Source organism: Salvelinus alpinus, chromosome 9 (genome assembly GCF_045679555.1).
Source record: "Salvelinus alpinus chromosome 9, SLU_Salpinus.1, whole genome shotgun sequence".
In the NCBI taxonomy this organism is placed as follows: domain Eukaryota; kingdom Metazoa; phylum Chordata; class Actinopteri; order Salmoniformes; family Salmonidae; genus Salvelinus; species Salvelinus alpinus.
The window spans coordinates 49,309,793-49,334,200 of NC_092094.1; the positions used below are offsets into that span (position 1 = coordinate 49,309,793).

Sequence of the window (24,408 nt, forward strand, 5' to 3'; positions counted from 1 at the left end):
TCTCTCTCTCTCTCTCTCTCTCTCTCTCTCTCTCTCTCTCTCTCTCTCTCTCTATCTCTCTCTCTCTCTCTCTCTCTCACTTCTCAGATTCAAATATGCATCATTGGCATACTGCCAATGCTCAGGCTTACAACCAGGTTAGGTTAGAGCCATTATTAACCTGAGCAGGATGTTGTTGCGCAACCCTTCTTTTAATAGACCACTGGCTAAGACCTTGGTCTGGTTGGGATGCTAGAAGTTGTAAACATAGTCATTTAATCGGGCACTTTTATTCAAAGCCTCTTATAGAACTATTTTGTTATTGACAGCGACGATACACTGAGTATACCAAATATTAGGAACACCTTCCTATATTGAGTGCCCCCCCCCCCCTTGTCTTGCGGATTTGATAAGTGATGTGGATTTCTCTACATCCGTAGGAGATCAGAGCGTTCACCTGGATTCACCTTATCAATTCAATCAAATTTTATTATTCACATGCGCCGAATTCAACAGTGAAATGCGTACTTACGAGCCCCTAACCAACAGCGCAGTTTTAAAAAATACGGATAAGAATAAGAGATAAAAGTAAGAGGTAATTAAAGAGCAGCAGTAAAAAAATAACAATATAAACAGGGGGGTGCCGGTACATAGTCATTGTGCGGGGGCACCGGTTAGTTGAGGTAGTATGTACATGTAGGTAGAGTTAATTAAAGTGACTATGCATAGATGACAACAGAGAGTGGCAGTGGTGTGGAGAGGGGAGGGGGGGGGCAATACAAATAGTCTGGGTAGCCATTTGACTAGATGTTCAGGAGTCTTATGGCTTGGAGGTAGAATCTGTTTAGAAGCCTCTTGGACCTAGACTTGGCGCTCTGGTACCGCTTGCCGTGTGATAGCAGAGAGAACAGTCTATGACTAGGGTGGCTGGAGTCTTTGACAATTTTTAGGGCCTTCCTCTGACACCGCCTGGTATAGAGGTCCTGGATGGCAGGAAGCTTGGCCCCAGTGATGTACTACCCTCTGTAGCGCCTTGCGGTCGGAGGCCGAGCAGTTGTCATACCTGGCGTTGATACAATCAGTCAGGATGCTTTCGATGGTGCAGCTGTAGAACCTTTTGAGGATCTGAGGACCCATGACAAATCTTTTCAGTCTTCTGAGGGGGAATAGGCTTTGCCGTGCCCTCTTCACGACTGTCTTGGTGTGCTTGGACCATGTTAGTTTGTTGGTGACGTGGACACCAAGGAACTTGAAGCTCTCAACATGCTCCACTACAGCCCCGTCGATGAGAATGGGGGCGTGCTCGGTCCTCTTTTTCCTGTAGTCCACAATCATCTCCTTTGTCTTGATCACGTTGAGGGAGAGGTTGTTGTCCTGGCACCACACGGCCAGGTCTCTGACGTCCTCCCTACAGGCTGTCTCGTTGTTGTCAGTGATCAGGCCTACTACCACTGTTGTGTCATCTGCAAATTTAATGATGGTGTTGGAGTCGTGCCTGGCCGTGCAGTCATGAGTGAACAGGGAGTACAGGAGGGAGCTGAGCACGCACCCTTGAGGGGCCCCTGTGTTGAGGATCAGTGTGGCGGATGTGTTGTTACCTACCCTTACCACCTGGGGGCGGCCCATCAGGAAGTCCAGGATGATGCCTATGTCATGGGAAGAGCAGGTGCTCTTAATGTTTTGTATACTCAGTGTACATATGAAGTGGATAAAACAGTGTGTAAACATGCGTCTGTAACTTTCCCACTCCATCGTTATTCACGATTCATTCAGCGTTATCCGTAATCATGGTAGCATCCACATTAATGTAGAAGTCTTTAGAAACGTATTCGATTCTTATTTACAATAAAAGGGACTCCAAATTGTCACAGTAATACATTCCAATGGGGCTGAGAGGCTGGCAGGTCTCACAGTGGTAAGGCACCATGTGGGGTGTCCCTCTTTCCTTCCCTCTCACTCTCTCCATCTTCCTCTCACGCTATCTGTTTTATTTCATCCTTTCTCTTTCTCTGTGTATCTTTTCTCTGCACTGCTCTCACACACACTCTGTCTCTCTGTCCTGGTGTGTGTGTGTGTGTCCCTCCCCCGCCTCTATTTCATCATCTCTCTATCAACATCCCTCTTTCCGCTCTTTCTCTGTTCCCCTTTTCTCTCTCTCTTTCCAGCATTGCCCTGTGGCTGGCTAGCTGTTGTTATTATTCCCCCCCCCCCCCACACACAGTAAAGAGGATAATGCTGCCGATTAATGGTAGGCTGGATAAAGCTGGAACTAGCAGGGTGAGAGGGAAGGTCCACACGGCCCCAGAGAGTCCTTTGTTATTGGCTAAGCATGACATCATCCCCCTTTGTGTGGCCCCTGGCAGGCCGCGAGTTGGGCACGTGCAGACCGGCTGTGTGGTGTCAATGCAGGCTCCCGCCCAACCCACCACAAACACCCCCACACAGCCTGCCAAGGAAGCAAAGGACACCATAGTGGGTCTTTGTGGGATTGAATGTAGGAAGCTGAAGAAGGAGGGAGCGAGAGAGGGCGTATTCATGGGTGGGCTACCTCCTGCCTGCATCCCATTGAGTGAAAATGGCAGGCGTCCCCCAAGGCTCTATGCTCGGCCCTTTCAGATTTCATCATCACAGGGTTAGGTTCAGTGAACTCTGTGTATGGACTGGAATCCAAATGGTGTCTCCCCTCCCTCCCTACATAACCCCCATGTAGTTCACTGGCAGGCTCTAGTAAACTAGGTCAGTTAAATACAGTAGGCTGTGTGTGACCGTATTTGTGTGTGGTGTGTGGGTGAACCTTGAGCTCCACAGCATTATGGCTCCCTAGTCAATGACTGGTCAGGCTGGGTGGTTTCTTGGCTTAACCTCTAACGAGCCTCTACCCCGGGTCCGGGAGCACCCCCCACCCCCCCACACACTGATTAGCATAGCTAGCATAGCTTCACAAGTAGATAGTAGCATCTAAATATCATTAAATCACAAGTCCAAGACACCAGATGAAAGATACAGATCTTGTGAATAAAGCCACCATTTCAGATTTTTAAAATGTTTTACAGGGAAGACAAAATATGTAAATCTATTAGCTAAACACGTTAGCAAAATACACCACTATTCTAACTCCATCAGTTTCTTACTCCTTCAGGTGCTATCACCAATTCGGCTCAACTAAGATATTGATAGCCAATAACCTATAAAAAAAACCATCAGATGACAGTCTGATAACATATTCATGGTATAGGATAGTTTTTGTTAGAAAAAAGTGCATATTTCAGGTAGAAATCACAGTTTACAATTGCACCGACCATCACAAATCGACTAGAATTACTAGATAGAGCAACGTGTATGACCAATTTACTCATCATAAAACATTTCATAAAAATAGACAAAGCATAGCAATGGAAAGACCCAGTTCTTGTGATTTCAGACCATATTTCAGATTTTCTAAGCGTTTTTCAGCGAAAACACAATAAATCGATAAGTTAGCATACCACATGTGCAAACGTTACCAGAGCATCGATTCCAGCCAAAGAGCGCTATAACGTAATCACCGCCAAAATATATTAATTTTTTCACTAACCTTCTCAGAATTCTTCCGATGACACTCCTGTAACATCATTTTACAACATACATATACAGTTTGTTCGAAAAGGTGCATATTTAGCCATACAAAACCGTGGTTACACAATAAAAATACTAGGAAATCAAGCCTCAATATGTCTGACGTCATCTATCAGAGTGATCTAGTTTAATTGAAAGCTAATCATATACTTGACTAAAAAATACAGGGTTGACAGGAATCGAAAGACAAATTAGTTCTTAATGCAACCGCTGATTTACATTTTTAAAATTATCCTTACTTTTCAATACAGGGTTCGCCAAGTGAAGCTATACCAAACAAAATGGCGAAATATGCGTTTAAAATATTTCGACAGAACAACGATTTATCATATTAAATATTGCTTACTTTGAGCTGTTCTTCCATCAGATTCTTGGGCAATGTATCCTTTCTATGTTATAAACGTCTTTTGGTCGATAGATGTCCTCTGTCCTTCGAAATATCCACTAACGATCGAACGGGACCCCAAAACGTGTCCAAAGTTTCAGAGTGCACAACAAATAAATTCCTCAGAATCGCACTAAACGGATATAAATTGCTATAAAACGGTTCAAATTAACTACATTATGATGTTTTTAACAACTATAACGACTGAAAACATGACCGGAGAAATATTGCTGGTTAGACAACGATTTGGAATGAGGCAAGTCCGATGTCCTTCACGCTTCAGGCGCGCGACGAGAAAGGGCGGTCCCTATACATTTTGTGGTTTTATAATGGCTGGGATTGTGCAATAGACTCCATTCAAAACGTGATGACGTACAGACACCCAGAGGAAGACGTAGGCAGTGTCGGTTTCTTCATAGCATTCACTGTCGCCTTAAAAACAGACTCCAGATCAGGGGTAAAAATTTCTGAAATCTGACCCCTGTCATGAAAAGTGCTGTAGATATTGTTCTGTACCACTCAGAGACAAAATTCCAACTTCTATAGAAACTAGAAGGTGTTTTCTATCCAATAATAACAATAATATGCATATTGTACGATCAAGAATTTAGCACGAGGCAGTTTAATTTGGAGACCCAAATATGCTAATGCGGAACAGCACCCCCTATAGTTGCAAGAAGTTAAGCGACGCAAATCCCTCCACACTGCTCAATGTTGCTGAATGTGGTGTAAGAGTGAGCCTGGGCCAGGGCAAGGCCTGACAGATGGCGTGGAGATTGACTAGCTCCAGTCAGGGCCAGGGAGACACTTAGACCCGCCCTTTAGGGAAGCCACCATCCTCTCCTGTTCTCTACCGTAGTGCTATATTGTACTATGTAGACTGACAGTGTAGCTCAGGCAATAAAACTAAAGTCGCACACGCTCGTTTTTTGCCCCTCTCTCGCTCCAGTTCATCAGCAGTTGTTTCAGTCTCTACTGACAACCCTTTACTGAGGTTCAGTTGTCACCGGTTAGTCTTTGATGGTAATTGGTCCATTTGGCTGAAGACTGGGTTCCGGGCAGCACGTGTCCCATAAAGCCGTTTACTAAATAAGGATCTCTGTAACTTCTACTTAAGGTCCACCATATGCCACCTCCCAGTATCCTCCTTCAACGCCACCTGCTAAGGATCCTGGGTAATGACTTAATGTAGTGCAATGCCTCGTGGGTCACCCAGAAGACACAGATGCGTTATCGTCTCCTTACTAGACATGACAAATATCTTCCACAATTTGTCTTGAATATGGATGAGACATAAAGAAAAATGGATACATTTACATGATGCATATGATAAGTACCATATCCCGAACCATAGATGTGTGTTATTTTCATTCACTCTAGGTAGTAGTGACTGAAAGTGGATTGTCAGTTCACGGTATCATTCTCATTTCAACCCAAGACTCCAGTATACAATAGGTTGACCAGGTGTCATATTCTGACCCGTTGACGTGTTATTTCCAGGTAGCGGTGGTGACGGAGTAAGCGTACGCGAGGATAGTGTCGTACTGAAGTCCATCCAGGTACAGCAGTGTAGACATAGTTTTTAGGTCCATTTCCAGTTCTAGTTAGGTTTACAGTAACATGCCTATTGCACCACTCAGGGTAACCCAGTGTGTGTCACAGCCATGTTGACCGTAAGGAGGGAGCAGCAGGGTTTTGGTGATTTCCTTTAGGGCAGACAATTTAAGCAACACTTACATTTTAGCCCAGCTGTGACCGACGCTATGTTTTCATACCCACAAGTGATGTCATAAGTGGTGAGTCACGTGTCATACGGTGTGTGGTTTGTCGTACGGTGTTTTTCACCTCGGGAACCTGGCCTGACCTGACGGACGAGAAACATGATGTGTTGATGCTGGTAAAGCCTGGTTAAGACACACAACAACAGGGAGAGACTAAAGGGTCACTTCAGAACCAGAAGAGCTGGGAAGAAAATGCACTCAGATGGCCAGTTTATTAGGTACACCCATCTAGTACCGGGTCAGAACCTCCTTTGCCCCCAGAACAGCCTGAGTTCTTTGGGGCATGAAAACGTTGCTCAATTTGTATCCAGGGAAACATTCCCCACACCATTACACCACCGCCACCAGCCTGTACCGTTGACACCAGGCAGGATGGGGCCATGGACTCATCCTGCTTATGCCAAATCCTGACTCTGCTATCGGCATTACGCAACAGGAACCGGGATTTGTCGGACCGGCAATGTTTTTCCACTCCTCAATTGTCCCGTGTTGGTAATTGCGTGCCCACTGGAGTCGCCTCTTCTTGTTTTTAGCTGATAGGAGTGGAACCCGGTGTGGTCGTCTGCTGCAGTAGCCCATCCATGACAAGGACTGACGAGTTGCTCGTTCCCGAGATGCCGTTCTGCACCCCACTGTTGTACTGCGCTGTTATTTGTCTGTTTGTGGCCCGCCTGTTAGCTTGCACGATTCTTTCCATTCTCCTTCAGGTTTTCACCCACAGGACTGCTGCTGATTGGATGTTTTTTTGCTTGTTGCACCATTCTTGGTAAACCTTACATACTGTTGTGCGTGAAAAGTCCAGGAGGCCGCTCGAAGTCGCTTAGGTCACTTGTTTTGCCCAGCATTCAATCAATCAGTAACTGACTGCCTTGATGCCTGTCTGCCTGCTTCATATAGCACGCCACGGTCACATGACTCGTTGTCTGTAGGAGCGAACCATTTTCTTGAACGAGGCCAACCGGTGTATATGCCATGTTTTCTCACTTTTCGGTTTAAAAGTGGCTTGAGCGAGACGCACACAGTGAAAGGCAGCGAGAGAAAGGGGGCATGGAGAAGAAGGTGGAGCATGACAGAGAAGGAGTGTGGGAGAGATGTGTTGTACTGTGATGTGAAACATGGACATGCTGGTGTGACAAGGTTGGCCCATGTAACACATCACCTCTTGAACTACAAGATGCACGTGCTCCTTTTATTGGACAGGTGTGTGTGAGAGAGAGAGAGGTTGTGGGTGAGGGGCAGTGGGAAGGCCCCTTTATGGTGCCCATTCGTGGTGTACGGTCATCATCGGTCATTGGAGTGATTTGGTCACTCGATCTGTCACACCCTCTCGCAGCAAATGATAGAGGGGACCTTTGCCCAAACACGTCTGAGCAAACACACGCACGCACGCACGCACGCACACACACAGCAGTGCCAGCTGCCAGTGCCAATCAATGACATCATATCCCCATTGAGTGTTATCTTTACTGACGGGCTGTATGTATCACACCCTGCTAGTGGACTCTGCTACAGAGCTTTGATGGTTTGAACCGTCACCCACCTGCAACAATCTACTGGGAATCACATGGACAGATAATAACTGTCTGTGGGGACTGGGAGGCAACAGATCACTGAACGAGGCCATGAATTCCTGACCTCTGAGGTTTTTATGTCTGATAGTAGCACTGTGGTGATGTTGGGTGACCAACACACACACACACACACACACACACACACACACACACACACACACACACACACACACACACACACACACACACACACACACACACACACACACACACACACACACACACACACACACACACACACTCAGCTCTGCATTACCCTTGTGACCAATGACCCTGTGCGCACCTGTGGGTGTGTGTGTGTGCCTGCGTTTGGCATTCCACGGTCCTCTCTGCAGCACCTAATCTCACGTTTCTCCCTTCTGCCTTCTCTGCAACACCACACCTGTTTCTATTCTATGGCACTCCCGTCTTCTCTGCAGTAGCAGTTGAAACCATTGCATTTCTACCCAGAACATTTAGAGCTCTCACTGCATGCCATTTCCCCCTACTGCCTGTGTCATGTTTGTTGCTCATACAGTTATATTTGAAGCCAGACGTCTCGCTGTTGTACACAGATAGTACTTCAGCTGAGAGGGTGAGGTCTTAGAGTTACAGACGAGTCACAGAGGGAAAATGTTTTTATCTTCTGTCGTACATTTTTTATATTGCACATCTTCCAGGCAATGTGAGGATACATTCCTCTCTATTTCTCTGCTTCTCTCGTTCCCCCTCCCTCCTTCTCTCTGCGGAGGAGGGAATACAGAGGACATGATTAGCCACTATTCTCTATTTACATCCTGCTGTGATGCCAGCTCACTGTTGGCATTTTGACTATCGTTTTTTTGCCCCTCTCTCTCTCGCGCTGCCTCTCTCTCTCTCTCCCCCTCTCTTTCTCTTCCCCTCCTTTTATCTGTCTCCTTCTCTGTTATTCCTATGTAACACCTGCAGTGTTAGTGGTAGAACAGCAGTATAGTAGTGTAGTGCTGCAGCCTGCAGGCTGGTGAAGGTGAGGGACTGAGCTGGTTCGTATGCTGCAGTAGGTCGACTCCAGAGGTTATTAACCTCTAACAATGCAGTAATCATGCAGATACTGGAATACTGTCTCTGTACCAGGGTTGGGCTCAAATCAGAATTTTGGAATTGACTCCCATTCAACTCATGAGTTGAAATTCTAATTGAATTGGCCACACCCCACAGGATGTAGAATTGGAATTTGAGTGACAGGAAGTAGAATTTAAGTGCAATTCAAAGAAATTCCACTCAGTCATAGAACGTCAGTTTGATTGAATCTGACAGGTCCCACTTCCAGATACCAAAGGATATATCACTTTTAAACTTCATGTTTAGATGAGCTAATTATATTTCCACCAACCATTTCCTTTGTTTGGCTTCTTTTAGAAGACCTCAGGGTCAACTTGAGGGTTCAACTAATGCATTCTGGCAAATGTCGTATTTTCCCAATATTGAACAAAATGTAAGTGATTAATTAAATATAGTAACTTAGAATATTCGCACACAGGTTTTGTTTTCCTTGATAATTCATTTTAAGAGTTTGTCCTGAAAATGAATCGTTTCAACAACATTTTATATTCATGTTTAAAACGACATGTTTGATGTTTTATGTAAAATGTGAATATTTGTATAGTCTACACCTAATATGGAATAGAATAGGCATTTGAATTTCGGTGAATTAAATTACATTTCCTTTCATTCAAATTGAAAGCTAAGGTTGCAAACTAAGGTTTCTGTACCAAATATTCAGTTCTGCTTTTCTGATGTATCAAATACTTATGTCATGCAATAAAATGCAAATTAATTACTTAAAAATCATACAATGTGATTTTCTGGATTTTTGTTTTAGATTCCGTCTCTCACAGTTGAAGTGTACCTATGATAAAAATGACAGACCTCTACATGCTTTGTAAGTAGGAAAACCTGCAAAATCGGCAGTGTATCAAATACTTGTTCTCCCCACTGTATATATACACACAGTATATATGGCTCAGTCTGGCTGTACCCATACCAGCCATCTGTGTGTCTGTCTGACCTTGGCCTGCCTCAGTCACGTGTGTGGTTGTTGGCCCATACATTCTGAGAAAGCAAATGTGTAACGGTAAGCACAAACGCACACTGTCACACACTGAGGCACGCACACAAACACACAATATTGCAGAGTAACACACTCTCAAATACACACACTCGTCCACTGCATTGCTAGAACTGTGTACCGTCCACAGTACAAGCCTGTGTGGGTACCATGCCACATAACACAGTAAATCTCAGTGAACAGTGTTCCTGGAGGAAGTGCAGGTTTGCCCAGCGTCTACAGTATAGTGTAGCCTTTATGCTATCTGAAGGATGGAGGGAGTGCATGAAAACAACAAGAAGAAAAGGGTTATTCTAGTCTCTTTTTCTCCTCCCTTCTCTCTCTTCTCTCTCTCTCTTCTCGCTCTCCTCTCTTCTCTCCTCCTTCTTCTTTCTCCCTCCTTTCTCTCTCTCTCTCTCCTGTCTGCCTCCCCTCTCTCTCCTGGTGCTGTCCAGGGGTTGTTTAGTGATGCGGTGTTTCAGAGCTGCAGTAGGCTAGGCGCTGGCTGCTGGTCATGTGACCAAAACTTGCCTGACAACACGGAGAAGGAGCCTGGCTGGCGTGTCTCACACACACAACCACACACACGTACACACAAGCGCGGAGACAAACACAGGCGCATGCTCGCCTCTCCTCCTCTCTGACAAACACACTGTGACAAAGCATACACAGCATGCTGATGCACTGAAGAGGGCTTGCGCTGTCCACTTGCACCCATGCATTTGGATTCTGAGTTTTGTTTTTGACAGATAGGACTTTTATAATTCTATTGCCATTATTTACTGTTACAGCATCAATTCATGGTTATCAATGCGAAAACACCGTTCTATTTTTTTTTAAACTCTGTCCATGTTGTGTAATATTTTGTTATGTTCGCACATTTTGTTCCAGTAACCCTACCACCCGCCCAATTTTTTCCTCATCAATTTACATACAATAGCCCATAATGACAAAGCCAAAAAAGTTTGTTATAAATGTTTGGAAATTAATAAATAAAAAAAATCTGAAATACCTTATTTACATAAGTAATCAGACTCTTTGCTATGAGACTCGAAATTGAGCCCAGGTGCATCCTGTTTCTAACGATCATCCTTTAGATGTGTCTACAACTTGATTGGAGTCCACCTGTAGTAAAATCAATTGATTGGACATGATTTGGAAAGGGACACACCTGTCTATATAAGGTCCCACAGTTGACAGTGCATGTCAGAGCAAAGACCAAGCCATGAGGTCGAAGGAATTGTCTGTAGAGCTTCGAGACAGGATTGTGTCGAGGCACAGATCTGGGGAAGGGTAACAAAAAAATTATGCAGCATTGATGGTCCCCAAGAACACAGTGGCCTCCATCATTCTTAACCACCAAGACTCTTCCTAGAGCTGGCTGCCTGGCCAAACTGAGCAATCGGGGGAGAAGGGCCTCGGTCAGGGAGGTGACCAAGAACCCGATGGCCACTCTTACAGAGCTCCAGTTCCTCTGTGGAGAAGGGAGAACCTTCCAGAAGGACAACCATCTCTGCAGTGGTCAGACAGTAGCCACTCCTCAGTAAAAGGCACATGACAGCCCACTTGGAGTTTGCCAAAAGGCAACTAAAGGACTCAGACCATGAGAAACCAGATTATCTGGTCTGATGAAACCAAGATTGAACTCTTTGGCCTGAAAACCAAGTTTCACGTCTCGAGGAAACCTGGCACCATCCCTACGGTGAAGCATGGTGGTGGCAGCATCATGCTGTGGGGATGTTTTTCACCAGCAGGAACTGGGAGACTAGTCAGGGTCGAGGAGAAAGTTGAACAGAGCAATGTACAGATCCTTGATGAAAACCTGCTCCAGGAGCGCTAAAGACCTCAGACTGGGGCGAAGGTTCACCTTCCAACAGGACCACGACCCTAAGCACACAGCCAAGACAATGCAGGAGTGGCTTCGGGACAAGTCACTGAATGTCCTTGAGTGGGCCACCCCGGGCCTGGACTGGAGACTGATCGAACATCTCTGGAGAGACCTAAAAATGGCTTTGCAGCGACGCTCCCCATCCAACCTGACAGAGTTTGAAAGGATCTGCAAAGAAGAATGGAGAAACTCCCCAAATACAGGTGTGCTTGTAGCATCATACCCAAGAAGACTCGAGGCTGTAATTGCTGCCAAAGGTGCTTCACCAAAGTACTGAGTAAAGGGTCTGAATACTTATGTAAATGTCATACTTCAGTTTGTTTTTTTATAGATTTTGATAGAATTGATAAAAAACTGTTTTTGCTTTGTCATTATGGGGTATTGTGCGGAGATTGATGAGGGGGGGAAACAATTTTAATCAATTTTAGAATAAGACTGTAACGTAACAAAATGTGGAAAAAAGTCAAGGGGTCTGAATACTTTCCAAATGCACTGTAGGTAAGTTTGTTAGGGAAATTTTTTCCTCCAGATGAACAAAAGCAGTAAGCCCCTGTCTGAAAGTACAGATATAGGATCTTAATTTGATCACTCTTTTGTGTGATCTCTTTTGCAGAATTTTCCTGCATAGTAGGAAATACAAATTTGTAGTGTATTCAAGGTTTAAAAGGTTTCTAAAGTTTTGTCATTTCCACTTTAAAATGTCAGACTTGATTAGCCCTAACAAAAAATGTATCAACCTCTACAAAAAAATGAACATAAATTTATGCTTTAATGCAAACAGCATTGCTGTGGTCTTTTTTTATCTGTGCAACATAGCCATGTTTTACTCATTCGTTACGAGACCTTCATACCTGCGTCCATTGATACTGCCGTATCTCCATTGATCTCTGACGTCTTCTTCCACATTCGTGTTTCTGCAGGTTGAGATGGGCAGGAAACAGGAAGTGGTGATGTACGACCAGAGTTCCAAAGAGGCGGGACAACTATCCAAAGACTGCTTTGTCCACATCCTACTGGGCAAGCTGGAGGGCACCTTCCACCGAGTCTCCCTGCTCACCGGTAGGCACTTACTCTGTGTGTGTGTGTGTGTGTGTGTGTGTGTGTGTGTGTGTGTGTGTGTGTGTGTGTGTGTGTGTGTGTGTGTGTGTGTGTGTGTGTGTGTGTGTGTGTGTGTGTGTGTGTGTGTGTGTGTGTGTGTGTGTGTGTGTGTGTGTGTGATAATAGAAACCACCATCCTGGAGTTAGTGTTTACGAGCAAATGACGCCATGGTGTTTCACAACAGATCTTCACAGCTGATCCCAAGTCAGTTCTTGTGTGTATATTAAGATGTGGCCTGCATTGAGCAAGTAGGCATTTCACTGTTGGGACTCTTCTCATTTGGGAACAAGTCTGTCCTCCGTCCTGTCCTCCAAGTGACCCGGGCACCGTTCGAGTGGTCAAGGAGAGTGTAAATTCGTTAGTAGGCGAACGGAAGAGTGTCCTCCCCTCCTGGAAATCGACCTCTCGTCAAGGATAGTCATATGTATCATCCTACCGGAGTCCTTCGCAGAACACTTTTTAAATCTGCCTCACCCCCTTTGATCAGCTATTGCTTTCTCAAAAGAGAAAAGCATGCAAACATTTAAGAACCGTGTGCTACTTATCCTGTCATCTATAAAATGTCTTGCACAACCAAATTAGTTTGTGTCACTTTACAAAGTCCTTTTGCGATTCTACCCCTGTAAAAGTAATTTGCCTGATGACGCGCGGTGGAGGGCTGTCTGTTTTCGAAAGTCGCATTTCCGTTCACGTTCCCTCTCCTCGCCGCCTCTCCTCGATTACCTTTGACCTTTTTCAAAAGGAGGCGAGAGAGGACGGAGGAGAGAGGACAGGAGTTGAGCAACTCCAATTGAGAGAAGGCCTAGATCTCTGCAGCTGCTTCGAGTGGAGCAGAGTGCCATGTGTCTGTTTGGGCAGCAGGTGTCACTAGTGAACATCATCTGTAATAGTGTCCATCATCCATCATGTTCCACTCACACGTTTATCCACATACATACTTTTTCACTCTTAGGGAGGAAGTGAGGGAGGAAGGAAGGAATTAGGAAAGGAGGAATGAAGGAAAGAAGCAATACCGAGTAATTGTGGACACCGATAAGTTTTGTGTTACAGGCCGCTCCAAAGAACCCCCAACCCCCTGTCCACACTACACACACCAAACACTTCTCTCTCTACTATCCCTTTAAAATTGAGGATTAAGCTTAAGTTAAACTAATACCTGTCTATCAAATCAGCCAGACTTTTTACCTTTTTTTGGGGGGGGGTAGCCATTCTTTTCAACCAGTCTTATTTGCCATACTTAACAGCTTGTCATATTGGCTGCTAAGCACCCTCAAAGTTAGAATGGAGGCCTGACGTGTGTATTAGCTGGCTCTGCAGAGGCCTAATAACTTGTCAGTATGGGACTGCAGCGCTCCAGAGAGACAGTGGCAGTAAGCACACAGAGGCTTATGCGCACACACAAACACATGGATGCACAGATGCACAAACACACATAGACACACACAGGGAGGCTTAGGACCCTGGCTCAAATGTGTCAAATGAATAATCTCCCTCGCTTGGTATTGGGAGAGAGACAGTGTGTGTGAGTGTGCATGCTTGTGTGTGTGTGTGTGTGTGTGTGTGTGTGTGTGTGTGTGTGCGTGTGTGTGTGTAAAGATGTGTCCTACTCCTGCAAATCTCCAATAGCATAGACAGATTACACTTTCCATGAGTCATTCATAGAGGTTCACTCTACCTTAATGTACTTAAGATCCCCAATTTGTCACACACACACACACACACACACACACACACACACACACACACACACACACACACACACACACACACACACACACACACACACACACACACACACACACACACACACACACACACACACACCATTTAAATGTACCATTTAAGCCTGAAGAAGGAAGATCCCCTGTCAGCGATTCTCTCTCTCACATTTCTTCCATTTCTGTCCCCTTCTCTGCTGTTTCCACGACAACAGTGGAAGAGAATATCCTGTGGGATACTATTCAGCCAATGAGAATGACTGTTGCTGTGTGGTGTCGGTGTCAGTGGCGTTAAGTCATAGCAGAATAACGTGTGTGTGTTTTCAAGTTTTAATGTCACGTGTACAAGTACAGTGAAATGCCTTTCTTGCAAGCTCTAAACCCAACAATGCGGTAATCAATGTAGCTCTAAAAATAACATTAAGGTAAAACAAAAACACACAAGAAATAAAAATAAGAAATGTGTTTGTGTATGTGTGTGTCTGTATGCGTGTCTGTATACGTGCGTGTGTGTATATCGGGGTCATGGGCGATAACAGTGGTCTCTGTCCCCAGCTGAGCTTCACTGGGTCATAAACAGGACTAGTTGTCTGAGCCCGCCCACCACCTGTAATGATGTCACTTCCTGTTTAGAGTAGCGTGTGTGTGCATGCATGAGCGTGTGTGAGAGAGAGAGAGATGGAGCACACAAAACAGAGTGACAATGTGGGGGAGAAAGAGAGAGTGAGAGGTGCCAACAAAGCGAGAGAGAGATGAGAGCTCCCCCGCTGATCTGAGGTCGGCAGCACCGGCCTGTTGGCAGCCAGTCGTCATGGCAGCACAGCAGGGCGGCAGGATGTGACCGGATCAAAAGTCAATCTGGTCACACGTCTTATGGCATTGGCTCTAGCATCTGGTCACGCGTGTGTTACTGGCCGTTTTTCACTTCATCCTGTCTCTCCTCTACAGATTTAGACCTTCAGTTAACAAAGTTCATTTATTTTCTCCGTCCCTATTCCCCAGATTCATTTAGCAGTTATTGTAGTTTAATTGGCTCAGAATACCCAGGGAATCACCCCTCCTCAACCCCATTTCTTTCCCTTTTTTCCTCACTTCCCTGCTCCCCCCCGTCGTCATTAACAGCGCTGATGACCTCACGATCTAAGCCGACTGCTTGGTGTGGCCCTCTCGACTCACACACATGCACGCACAGCTATGCACAAGTGCTCCAAGCATCAAGAGGAGAGGATGGTGGGAGGGAGGGAGAGAAGCGGAGGAGGGGAGGCTAGGATAGAGGGATGAAAAGAAGCCTTAAATGGGATAGACAGAGTGAATACAGGAATAATTACAGCAGCTTGGTCTCGCTGTCTGGGGGAGAGAGGATTTACTGCCTAAACGGTTATGTACACACAGGCATTCTAAATGAAGGATTAGAACACACACGCGTGCTGCTAAACACACACACACAGATACGCAAAACCCACACACACACATCCAGAAGTAGCCTGTGCTATAGTGTTGATGCCGCCAAACACCAAATGGTAATGCTCTTTTAAGACATTCTGAGGCCCTACTCAGGCTTGTCATAACAGAATAGTTCGTAACAGCTTGGGACTTTATGGAGCCCATAGGAGGTGGTGTTTGGGAGGGCGGGAAACCGCGAATGGTGCTTTAAGTGCAGACGTAGAAGTCAAATCAATCAATGGGTCTACTCTCTGCTGTAAGTGCTTCCTTCCCTATGTTGTGGATGATGTCACGAGTGTCATGTGAGGTCCAGTCCCCATAGGGTTGTTTTTACTCACTAAAACGATTACGTGCATGGCCAGATGACTGTTCACAGTGTTTGTGTTTCAAATGTGTGTGTGTGTGTGTGTGTGTGTGTGTGTGAGTGTGTGTGTGTGTGTGTGTGTGTGTGTGTGTGTGTGTGTGTGTGTGTGTGTGTGTGTGTGTGTGTGTGTGTGTGTGTGTGTGTGTGTGTGTGTGTGTGTGTGTGTGTGTGTGTGTGTGTGTGAGAACCATGCTTGAGAGAGGAAAGCTTAGCATCAGTAGAACGCAGTCAGTGCCAGACACACATACACACACACACACAGCCCAGCCAGAGCCAGTCCAGTCCCCAGTGGGTTTAGTCCCCAGCCTGTTTGTTTCTCACGTTGGCTATGCTGAGAACAGAGTGCACTAGAGCATAGCTCTTATCCTGATGTTATTATGAGAGAGAGAGAGAGAAAGAGGGGGGGGGGGGGGGATGTGTATATGAGCAATGAGAGATAAGATGATCGAGGAAAGAGAAAGGTAGAGATGCAAGTGTTGAGAAATGCACCCTCTGCAGATGAGTGTGTGAAGAGAGAGCGAGAACAGGAGAGAACGGTGAGAGAACGAGGCAGAGGTCCAGCTGTCAGGTGTGCAAGCTCTGCAGATGTGGAGAGAGGGTAAGAAAGGGAGACGACGGAGAGAGAGAGAGGTAGACGTATAGGTACGGAGAGAGAGAAAGGTAGAGAGAGATGCAGGGGTGAGTGTGTGTGTGTGCGGTCTACAGATGTGCAGTGACTGTTCCTAATCTCTCCTAGTGCCATCTGCCAGTGTTCCCCCCCCCCCCCCAGGATTACTAAAGCTACATACCACTGTGCCACACACACACACACACACAGAGACAGACATAGAGAGGGCTCAGTAAAGCGAGGGAGAGAGAGCAGGTGCCTAGATGCCCTACACTGGCGACGAGGATGGAATGGAAAAGAGATTGTGATCATCAAATCTGTGTGCTGCATGCCAGATCCATCCAAAGCGCTTTACGTTGTGTGTGATCATTACTCCACCTCCACCAATGTGTATCACCAGAGAGGAAGTGGCGAAACGAGAGGCTTTACTCTGCCCAACATCTGTCCACGAATGTAAGCCCACGAAGTGTATGGAGGTCAACTAGTGTCGAATTTGGTCCCCAATATATATTTCTTGCTAATTTGCTACGTGAGGCTTATTTGAACGAATATACATTTTCGCATTGGTTTCGTAAGTTGGTTTGAATGCACTGATACAAGTGGAGGCGCATGGCATTTCGGCAACTTTGGAAAAGTTGGGGAGCAATCAGCCAATGAAGAAGAAGAAAATTGACTACTTTAAAATGGTTTCACAGATGCTATAATGGCACAGATACAAAGATAAGTATTCTTTCTATCTCTATGCCCTGTTGTTCAGACGTGTATCTGCCCTTTCATTGGCTAGAGTGGTCCCACCTGCCTTCCATCTTTAAGGACATGTATTTCCATTGTTAGAGCGGTCACTTGACTATCTTGTCAATATAATAGACAATCTTTGGTAGCACCGACATCCGGGATACACAGCAGCCATTTTGTGCCAGATATTAGGAAATGAAAGATACCGCTTACGTACACACAGAAGCCGCAGTGTGAGGGCCTCTAGGCTTTGGTGAGATCAGGTTTGGGTGTAACTGCACAGTCTACAGTACAAAGGTCAATCCAGTTGTGCTGTTATACAACTGGGCGGCGGCCCCTGCGTGTGTGTGTGTGTGTGTGTGTGTGTGTGTGCGTGTGTGAGAAAGAGAGACGCTGAGGAAGTGAGGTAATCGTGGGAGGCAGACTCTCACAATGCTGCCGTTCAGAGACATTCCAATGCACTACATAAGGAGGTCTGTGTGTGTATGTATGTGTTGGTTAGACAGACCTATTGAGGAGGTGAGGTAACTCACCTCCTTCCATCCTGATGAATGACAGTCTGTGTGTGTGTGTCTGTGTGTAGACGTCATTTTTAATGTCGGACTGTAGCATGACCTGCCTGAGCCCTCTCAGAATGAAAGCTTTATGTTTCTTTCATTTCCACTACTGGGTGGTAATCTCTGTGGCTATACACAGCCTGAGGAGCAGAATAATGTGGCCAATTTGACCATTTCTATTCAGTACATGGCTTATGTGGGATTCGAACCCACAACCCTGGTGTTCCACGGGCGGTGCTCTAACCTACTGAGCCAATCGGAAGCAATAGCCAAATAATAATCCCAGACCATTTTAGTAGCACTCAACTGCTCACACTCTTGAGTATAAAGTGTTTTTAATGTGGAAAGCCACTCTTAACTCCGCTGTAATACATTGCGCATATTTCCATTTGGCGCATAATTTGCTATTGAATTGCATAGAAATGTTAAATGTTCTCTAACAAACTCACTACATTATGGAGTACCAAGCTGAATAATGATCGGATGTGTGTGGCCTGAAATGGATGTATAGGATCATGGGATTGGATTGTTTATGTTCACAGCTGTATTTTGATTGGTCACAGTTGAGGTCATTGAGGTCACAGTTATCGTATGGTTGGCTGCCAGGGGTCATGGTCCTGCCCTTTTTCTTTTCTCTCTTTTCCCTCACCCCTCTCATCCAGCTCTCCTTCCCCTTCTCCCCATTCACCCCTCTACCCTCCCTCGCTTCCTATCTGCTCCATATCCATTACGTACCGGGGACTCCTGGCAGATCAATGATTTCATTGAGAAGGAGCCAGTGGTACCATTAAGAGGTGAGCTCACCTTCCCGAGGGAGGTCTGGCACATTATACTCAATGACCTTCTCCCTCTCCCCTCCTCCCTCTCTTCCCTCCCCCTTTCTCTGTCTCCCTGTGTCTTTCCCTCTCCTCCTCTCTTAGCTCCCCTTTCCCTCTCCTCTCTGATCCCCTCCTCTTATACCTCTCCTACCCACTCACTCACTCTCCTCCACCTCCCCTTTCCTCCCTTCCCCTCTTACCTTCATCCTCTCCTCCTTCAATATTTCTCTTCAGACTCCTGCGGTCGTCACATCTGGCGCCAGTGGCCTGTGTACTCTCACCCCTGGCCCGTAGACACACACACACTCGCACACAATACACACACACAGACACACCTGTCCCCGCCCCAGTCAGCCCCTGCCCGAGGAGCAGAAAGGTCAAACCGATGACCTGTAAGAATGCCAATGACATCACCTCTCCTGAATACGTACACAATGACACACTTTGCAGACATGAGTTGCATACTCTATGGCTACAAACTGTCACAAAGACACACACAGTAGTTGACATACAATGCAGGGGCACAAATACTCGCCTGTGTGTGCGCACACACCCCAGAGCTCCTGGTTTTCTCAACCGTACCCTGTACGTTTTATGTAACAGTGTTGTGTTTCTGCCAGTGTTCTCATCATCCCCCGTCTCCCTGGCCTCACATGATGAGCTTGATGTCATCTTCCCTTTTCCCCCTCAAAACTGCAGCATGAAAACATGCAGGCCAGCGTGTGTGTGTGTGTGTGTGTGTGTGTGTGTGTGTGTGTGTGTGTGTGTGTGTGTGTGTGTGTGTGTGTGTGTCTGCTGCTGCCAAATGTTTCCAACGTGACGTGATCTAGCTGTGTTCCTGCTCTCCCTCTTCCCCCTCTTCCTCACTCCCCCACTGGCTTAAAGGGCCACGCACAGGGAGACACACGTAGAAGCATTCACTTAGAGAAACAGGCAGTAGGCACACATGCTTTACATTAGATGCATACACATGAACAAACACGGCGGTCACACACTTGGACACATATACCTTTATGGGCACCCGCCTTCCCGCTCACAGTCTGTTTCTTCGCGCTTTGCTTTAACAGCCATGTGACAATGTGACTTAGACATGCCACTGTTAAACAGACTGCTATACACTCTAAAACATGGACAGTGGTCTAGGCCAGGCGATGTTCACGTCAGGGTTGGCGTGCATCTTCAGTGGAAAATAACAGTAGCAGAATGAGGCTAGCCCTGTTCTACCTTGGCCTGGCCCAGGTCCATTAGATTCCATTCATTCTCTACCACTTTAGTCGCGACTGCGTCATTCCGTAGAACAATGGTGGATTCCTGTTTGCCCTCGTGCCTGACTTTGATCCACTTTATCTCTGGCATGCCACCAAAACCCCTTCCTTGTTTACCTGGGTGGTTACCATGGTGTTTATGCAGTAGCCAGCGGATCGTTTTGGTCCCATCTGGAACACACTTCATCCATGGTGGGGATGATTTCAGGCTCGTCTTCCCAGAACTGGTGCATGCCAGAGTGAGTCAGAGTAGCGGCACACTGGACGAGAGACGAGAGACGAGAGAGCGTATGGATTTACACCATACGGAGATGATGTGTCTTGGCCAAAAAAGATGTGGGGCATTTAGAAAGGATTGTAACTCACTCGTTCATTCATAGAGTACTGTAAGTATATAGCCAACACGCCAACACACACACACACACATACACACAGAGGAACTGGTATTGTAAATACATGTTAAATACACACACTCCCGTTGACCCTCCTTGGACTTCGGTTTCCTGATAAAGGCGGGAAATTTTCCATCACCGCGGAAACAGCAGGCTAAATTTGGATTTCCTGTCAAGCGCAATGCCCCCGGTGAGGAATGCTGCAGTTCGTCATCATTCCTCATATCCCTCCTCCTTTCTCTCTGTCTCTCACACACACACATACACAAATGAACGCACACACAGTAGACATAACCATACCCAAACTCACATATACAGTACATGCAAAAAACATGCACACTCTTTATGTAACGCTCGTCGTTGGAATGAGGTGAGGACCAAAGCGCAGCGTGGTAAGTGTTCATCATTATATTTATTAAACATAGAACACTAAACAAAATAACAAAGGAGAACTAAACGCAACAGTTCTGTAAGGTGACATCCACTACACAGAACATAATCACCCACAAAACACAATGAAAAACAGGGTACCTAAATATGGCTCCCAATCAGAGACAACGACTGACACCTGCCTCTGATTGAGAACCATACTAGGCCAAACACATAGAAAATTACCTACAGAACAAAACATAGAAAAACAACATAGAATGCCCACCCCAACTCACGCTCTGACCAAACTAATATAAAGACATCAAAAAGGAACTAAGGTCAGAATGTGACACTTTACGTATTGATCAATGGGGAGGATTTGTTTAGCCACCAAGCCTAAAACTTTGGCAGTGATATAATTTCATGAAACTTAAAAAATAAAAATAAATTAATAACTTTTTATTTCACGTTATTAACATTCTGTCATAAATGTTCAGAAATGTTACATTTCATGATAAGCATGTTTCCCAATCTCAAGAGAGAGAAAAAAATTACCATAGTAAGTGCCTCCTCAGCTAAAATCATATTGTAATGAAATGGTGACTGATAACAATGGAGCTCTTTAGTATTACTTGTACTACCAGTACCAGTCAAAAGTTTGGACACACCAAGGCATTCCATTTTTTTTTGTAAAAAAAAATACAAAATCTACATTGTAGAATAATAGTGAAGACATAGAAAACTATGAAATAACACATATGGAATCATGTAGTTACCAAAAGAGTGTCAAGGTAGCCACCCTTTGCCTTGATGACAGCTTTTCACACTTGGCATTCTCTCAACCAGCTTCATGAGGTAGTCACCTGGAATGCATTTAAATTAACAGGGGTGCCTTCTTAATGCGTTTGAGCCAATCAGTTGTGTTGTGACATGGTAGGGGTGGTATACAGAAGATAGCCCTATTTGGTAAAAGACCAAGTCCATATTATGGCAAGAACAGCTCAAATAAGCAAAAAGAAACGACAGTCCATCATTACTTTAAGACATGAAAGTCAGTCAATCTGGAAAATTTCAAGAACTTTGAAAGTTTCCTTAAGTGCAGTCGCAAAAACTGTCAAGCACTATGATGGAACTGGCTCTCATGAGGACCACCACAAGAAAGGAAGACCCAGAGTTACCTCTGCTGCAGAGGATAAATTCATTAGAGTTAACTGCACCTCAGATTGCAACCCAAATAAATGCTTCACAGAGTTCAAGTAACAGACACATCTCAACATCAACTGTTCAGAGGAGACAGCATGAATCAGGCCTTCATGGTCGAATGGACATTAGACTGGTGGAAATCTGTCCTTGGTCTGATGAGTCCAAATTTGTGATTTTTGGTCCTAACCGACATGGCTTTGTGAGACGCAGAGTAGGTGAACGGATGATCTCCGCATGTGTGGTTCCCACCGTGAAGCATGGAGGAGGAGGTGTGATGGTGTGGGTTGCTTTGCTGGTGACACTGTCAGTGATTTATTTAGAATTCAAGGAACACTTAACTACCATGGCTACCACAGAATTCTGCAAAGATACGCCATCCCATCTGGTTTGCGCTTAGTCCCACTATCATTTTTTTCCCAACAGGACAATGACCCAAAACACACCTCCAGGCTGTGTAAGGGCTATTTGACCAAAAAGGAGAGTGATGGAGTGCTGCATCAGATGACCTGGCCTCCACAATCACCTGACCATAACCCATTTGAGATGGTTTGGGATGAGTTGGACCGCTTAGTGAAGGAAAAGCAGTGCTCAGCATATGTGGGAACTCCTTCAAGACTGTTGGAAAAGCATTCCTCATGAAGCTGGTTGAGAGAATGCCAAGAGTGTGCAAAGCTGTCATCAAGGCAAAGGGTGGCTACTTTCAAGAATCTCAAATATTAAATATATTTTTATTTGTTTAACACTTTTTTGGTTAGTACATAATTTCATGTGTTATTTCATAGTTTTGATGTCTTCACTATTATTGTAGAAAATAGTAAAAATATAGAAAAACCCTTGAATGAGTAGGTGTGTCCAAACTTTTGACTGGTACTGTATGTCAGTCTCATTAACACTACTGAACTGGAAGTGTACAAGCGTAATCTTTATAAGCAGAGTACAACATAACAAATTAATTGGCATGACACTTTTTCCCATATGCTAAGACCAGGTTGTACAGTGTCATGTAATCAGATATTTCTTACAAATACAATCAAATGTAATATACTGCATTTCACTAGATATTTACAAATACATTTGAAAATATATTAATCAAATATATTGATAAATACATTTTAAAATACATGATTTATTTCAGAATGTATTTTGAAACACATTAAATCCATTTTTAAATGCATTTAGCATATATTATGATATACATTTTACATATATAGGGTGTGTGTGTGTGTGTGTGTGTGTGTGTGTGTGTGTGTGTGTGTGTGTGTGTGTGTGTGTGTGTGTGTGTGTGTATACAGTGGGGAGACGAAGTGCCGATTTTTACACTGCCGATTTTGCAGGTTTTCCTACTTACAAAACATGTAGAGGTCTAAATATTAAGTTCTGCTTTTCTGATGTATCAAATACTTATGTCATGCAATAAAATACAAATTAATTACTTAAAAATCATACAATGTGATTTTCTGGATTTTTGTTTTAGATTCCGTCTCTCACAGTTGAAGTGCAAGTTAATATTGATAAATGATAAAAAATTACAGACCTCTACATGCTTTGTAAGTAGGAAAACCTACAAAATCGGCAGTGTATCAAATACTTATTCTCCCCACTGTATATATACAGTGGGGAGAACAAGTATTTGATACACTGCCGATTTTGCAGGTTTTCCTACTTACAAAGCATGTAGAGGTCTGTAATTCTTATCATAGGTACACTTCAACTGTGAGAGACGGAATCTAAAACAAAAATCCAGAAAATCACATTGTATGATTTTTAAGTAATTAATTTGCATTTTATTGCATGACATAAGTATTTGATCACCTACCAACCAGTAAGAATTCCGGCTCTCACAGACCTGTTAGTTTTTCTTTAAGAAGCCCTCCTGTTCTCCACTCATTACCTGTATTAACTGCACCTGTTTGAACTCGTTACCTGTATAAAAGACACCTGTCCACACACTCAATCAAACAGACTCCAACCTCTCCACAATGGCCAAGACCAGAGAGCTGTGTAAGGACATCAGGGATAAATTGTAGACCTGTACAAGGCTGGGATGGGCTACAGGACAATAGCCAAGCAGCTTGGTGAGAAGGCAACAACTGTTGGCACAATTATTAGAAAATGGAAGAAGTTCAAGATGACGGTCAATCACCCTCGGTCTGGGGCTCCATGCAAGATCTCACCTCGTGGGGCATCAATGATCATGAGGAATGTGAGGGATCAGCCCAGAACTACACGGAAGGACCTGGTCAATGACCTGAAGAGAGCTGGGACCACAGTCTCAAAGAAAACCATTAGTAACACACTACGCCGTCATGGATTAAAATCCTGCAGCGCACGCAAGGTCCCCCTGCTCAAGCCAGCGCATGTCCAGGCCCGTCTGAAGTTTGCCAATGACCATCTGGATGATCCAGAGGAGGAATGGGAGAAGGTCATGTGGTCTGATGAGACAAAAATAGAGCTTTTTGCTCTAAACTCCACTCGCCGTGTTTGGAGGAATAGAAGGATGAGTACAACCCCAAGAACACCATCCCAACCGTGAAGCATGGAGGTGGAAACATCA

The 24,408-nt window shown here is 44.9% G+C and overlaps 1 protein-coding gene across 3 annotated transcripts in view; it reads left to right on the top strand.

Annotated features, from left to right (window-relative positions):
- The window catches only part of dusp8a (dual specificity phosphatase 8a), a 69,999-nt gene that overhangs the window by 12,558 nt on the left and 33,033 nt on the right, over positions 1 to 24,408 (top strand). For all 3 annotated transcript variants that reach the window (XM_071326504.1, XM_071326503.1, XM_071326505.1), the window contains exon 3: positions 12,205 to 12,343. In XM_071326504.1, the coding sequence (XP_071182605.1) occupies positions 12,205 to 12,343 (139 nt within the window). The remainder of the gene's footprint in view (positions 1 to 12,204; positions 12,344 to 24,408) is intronic.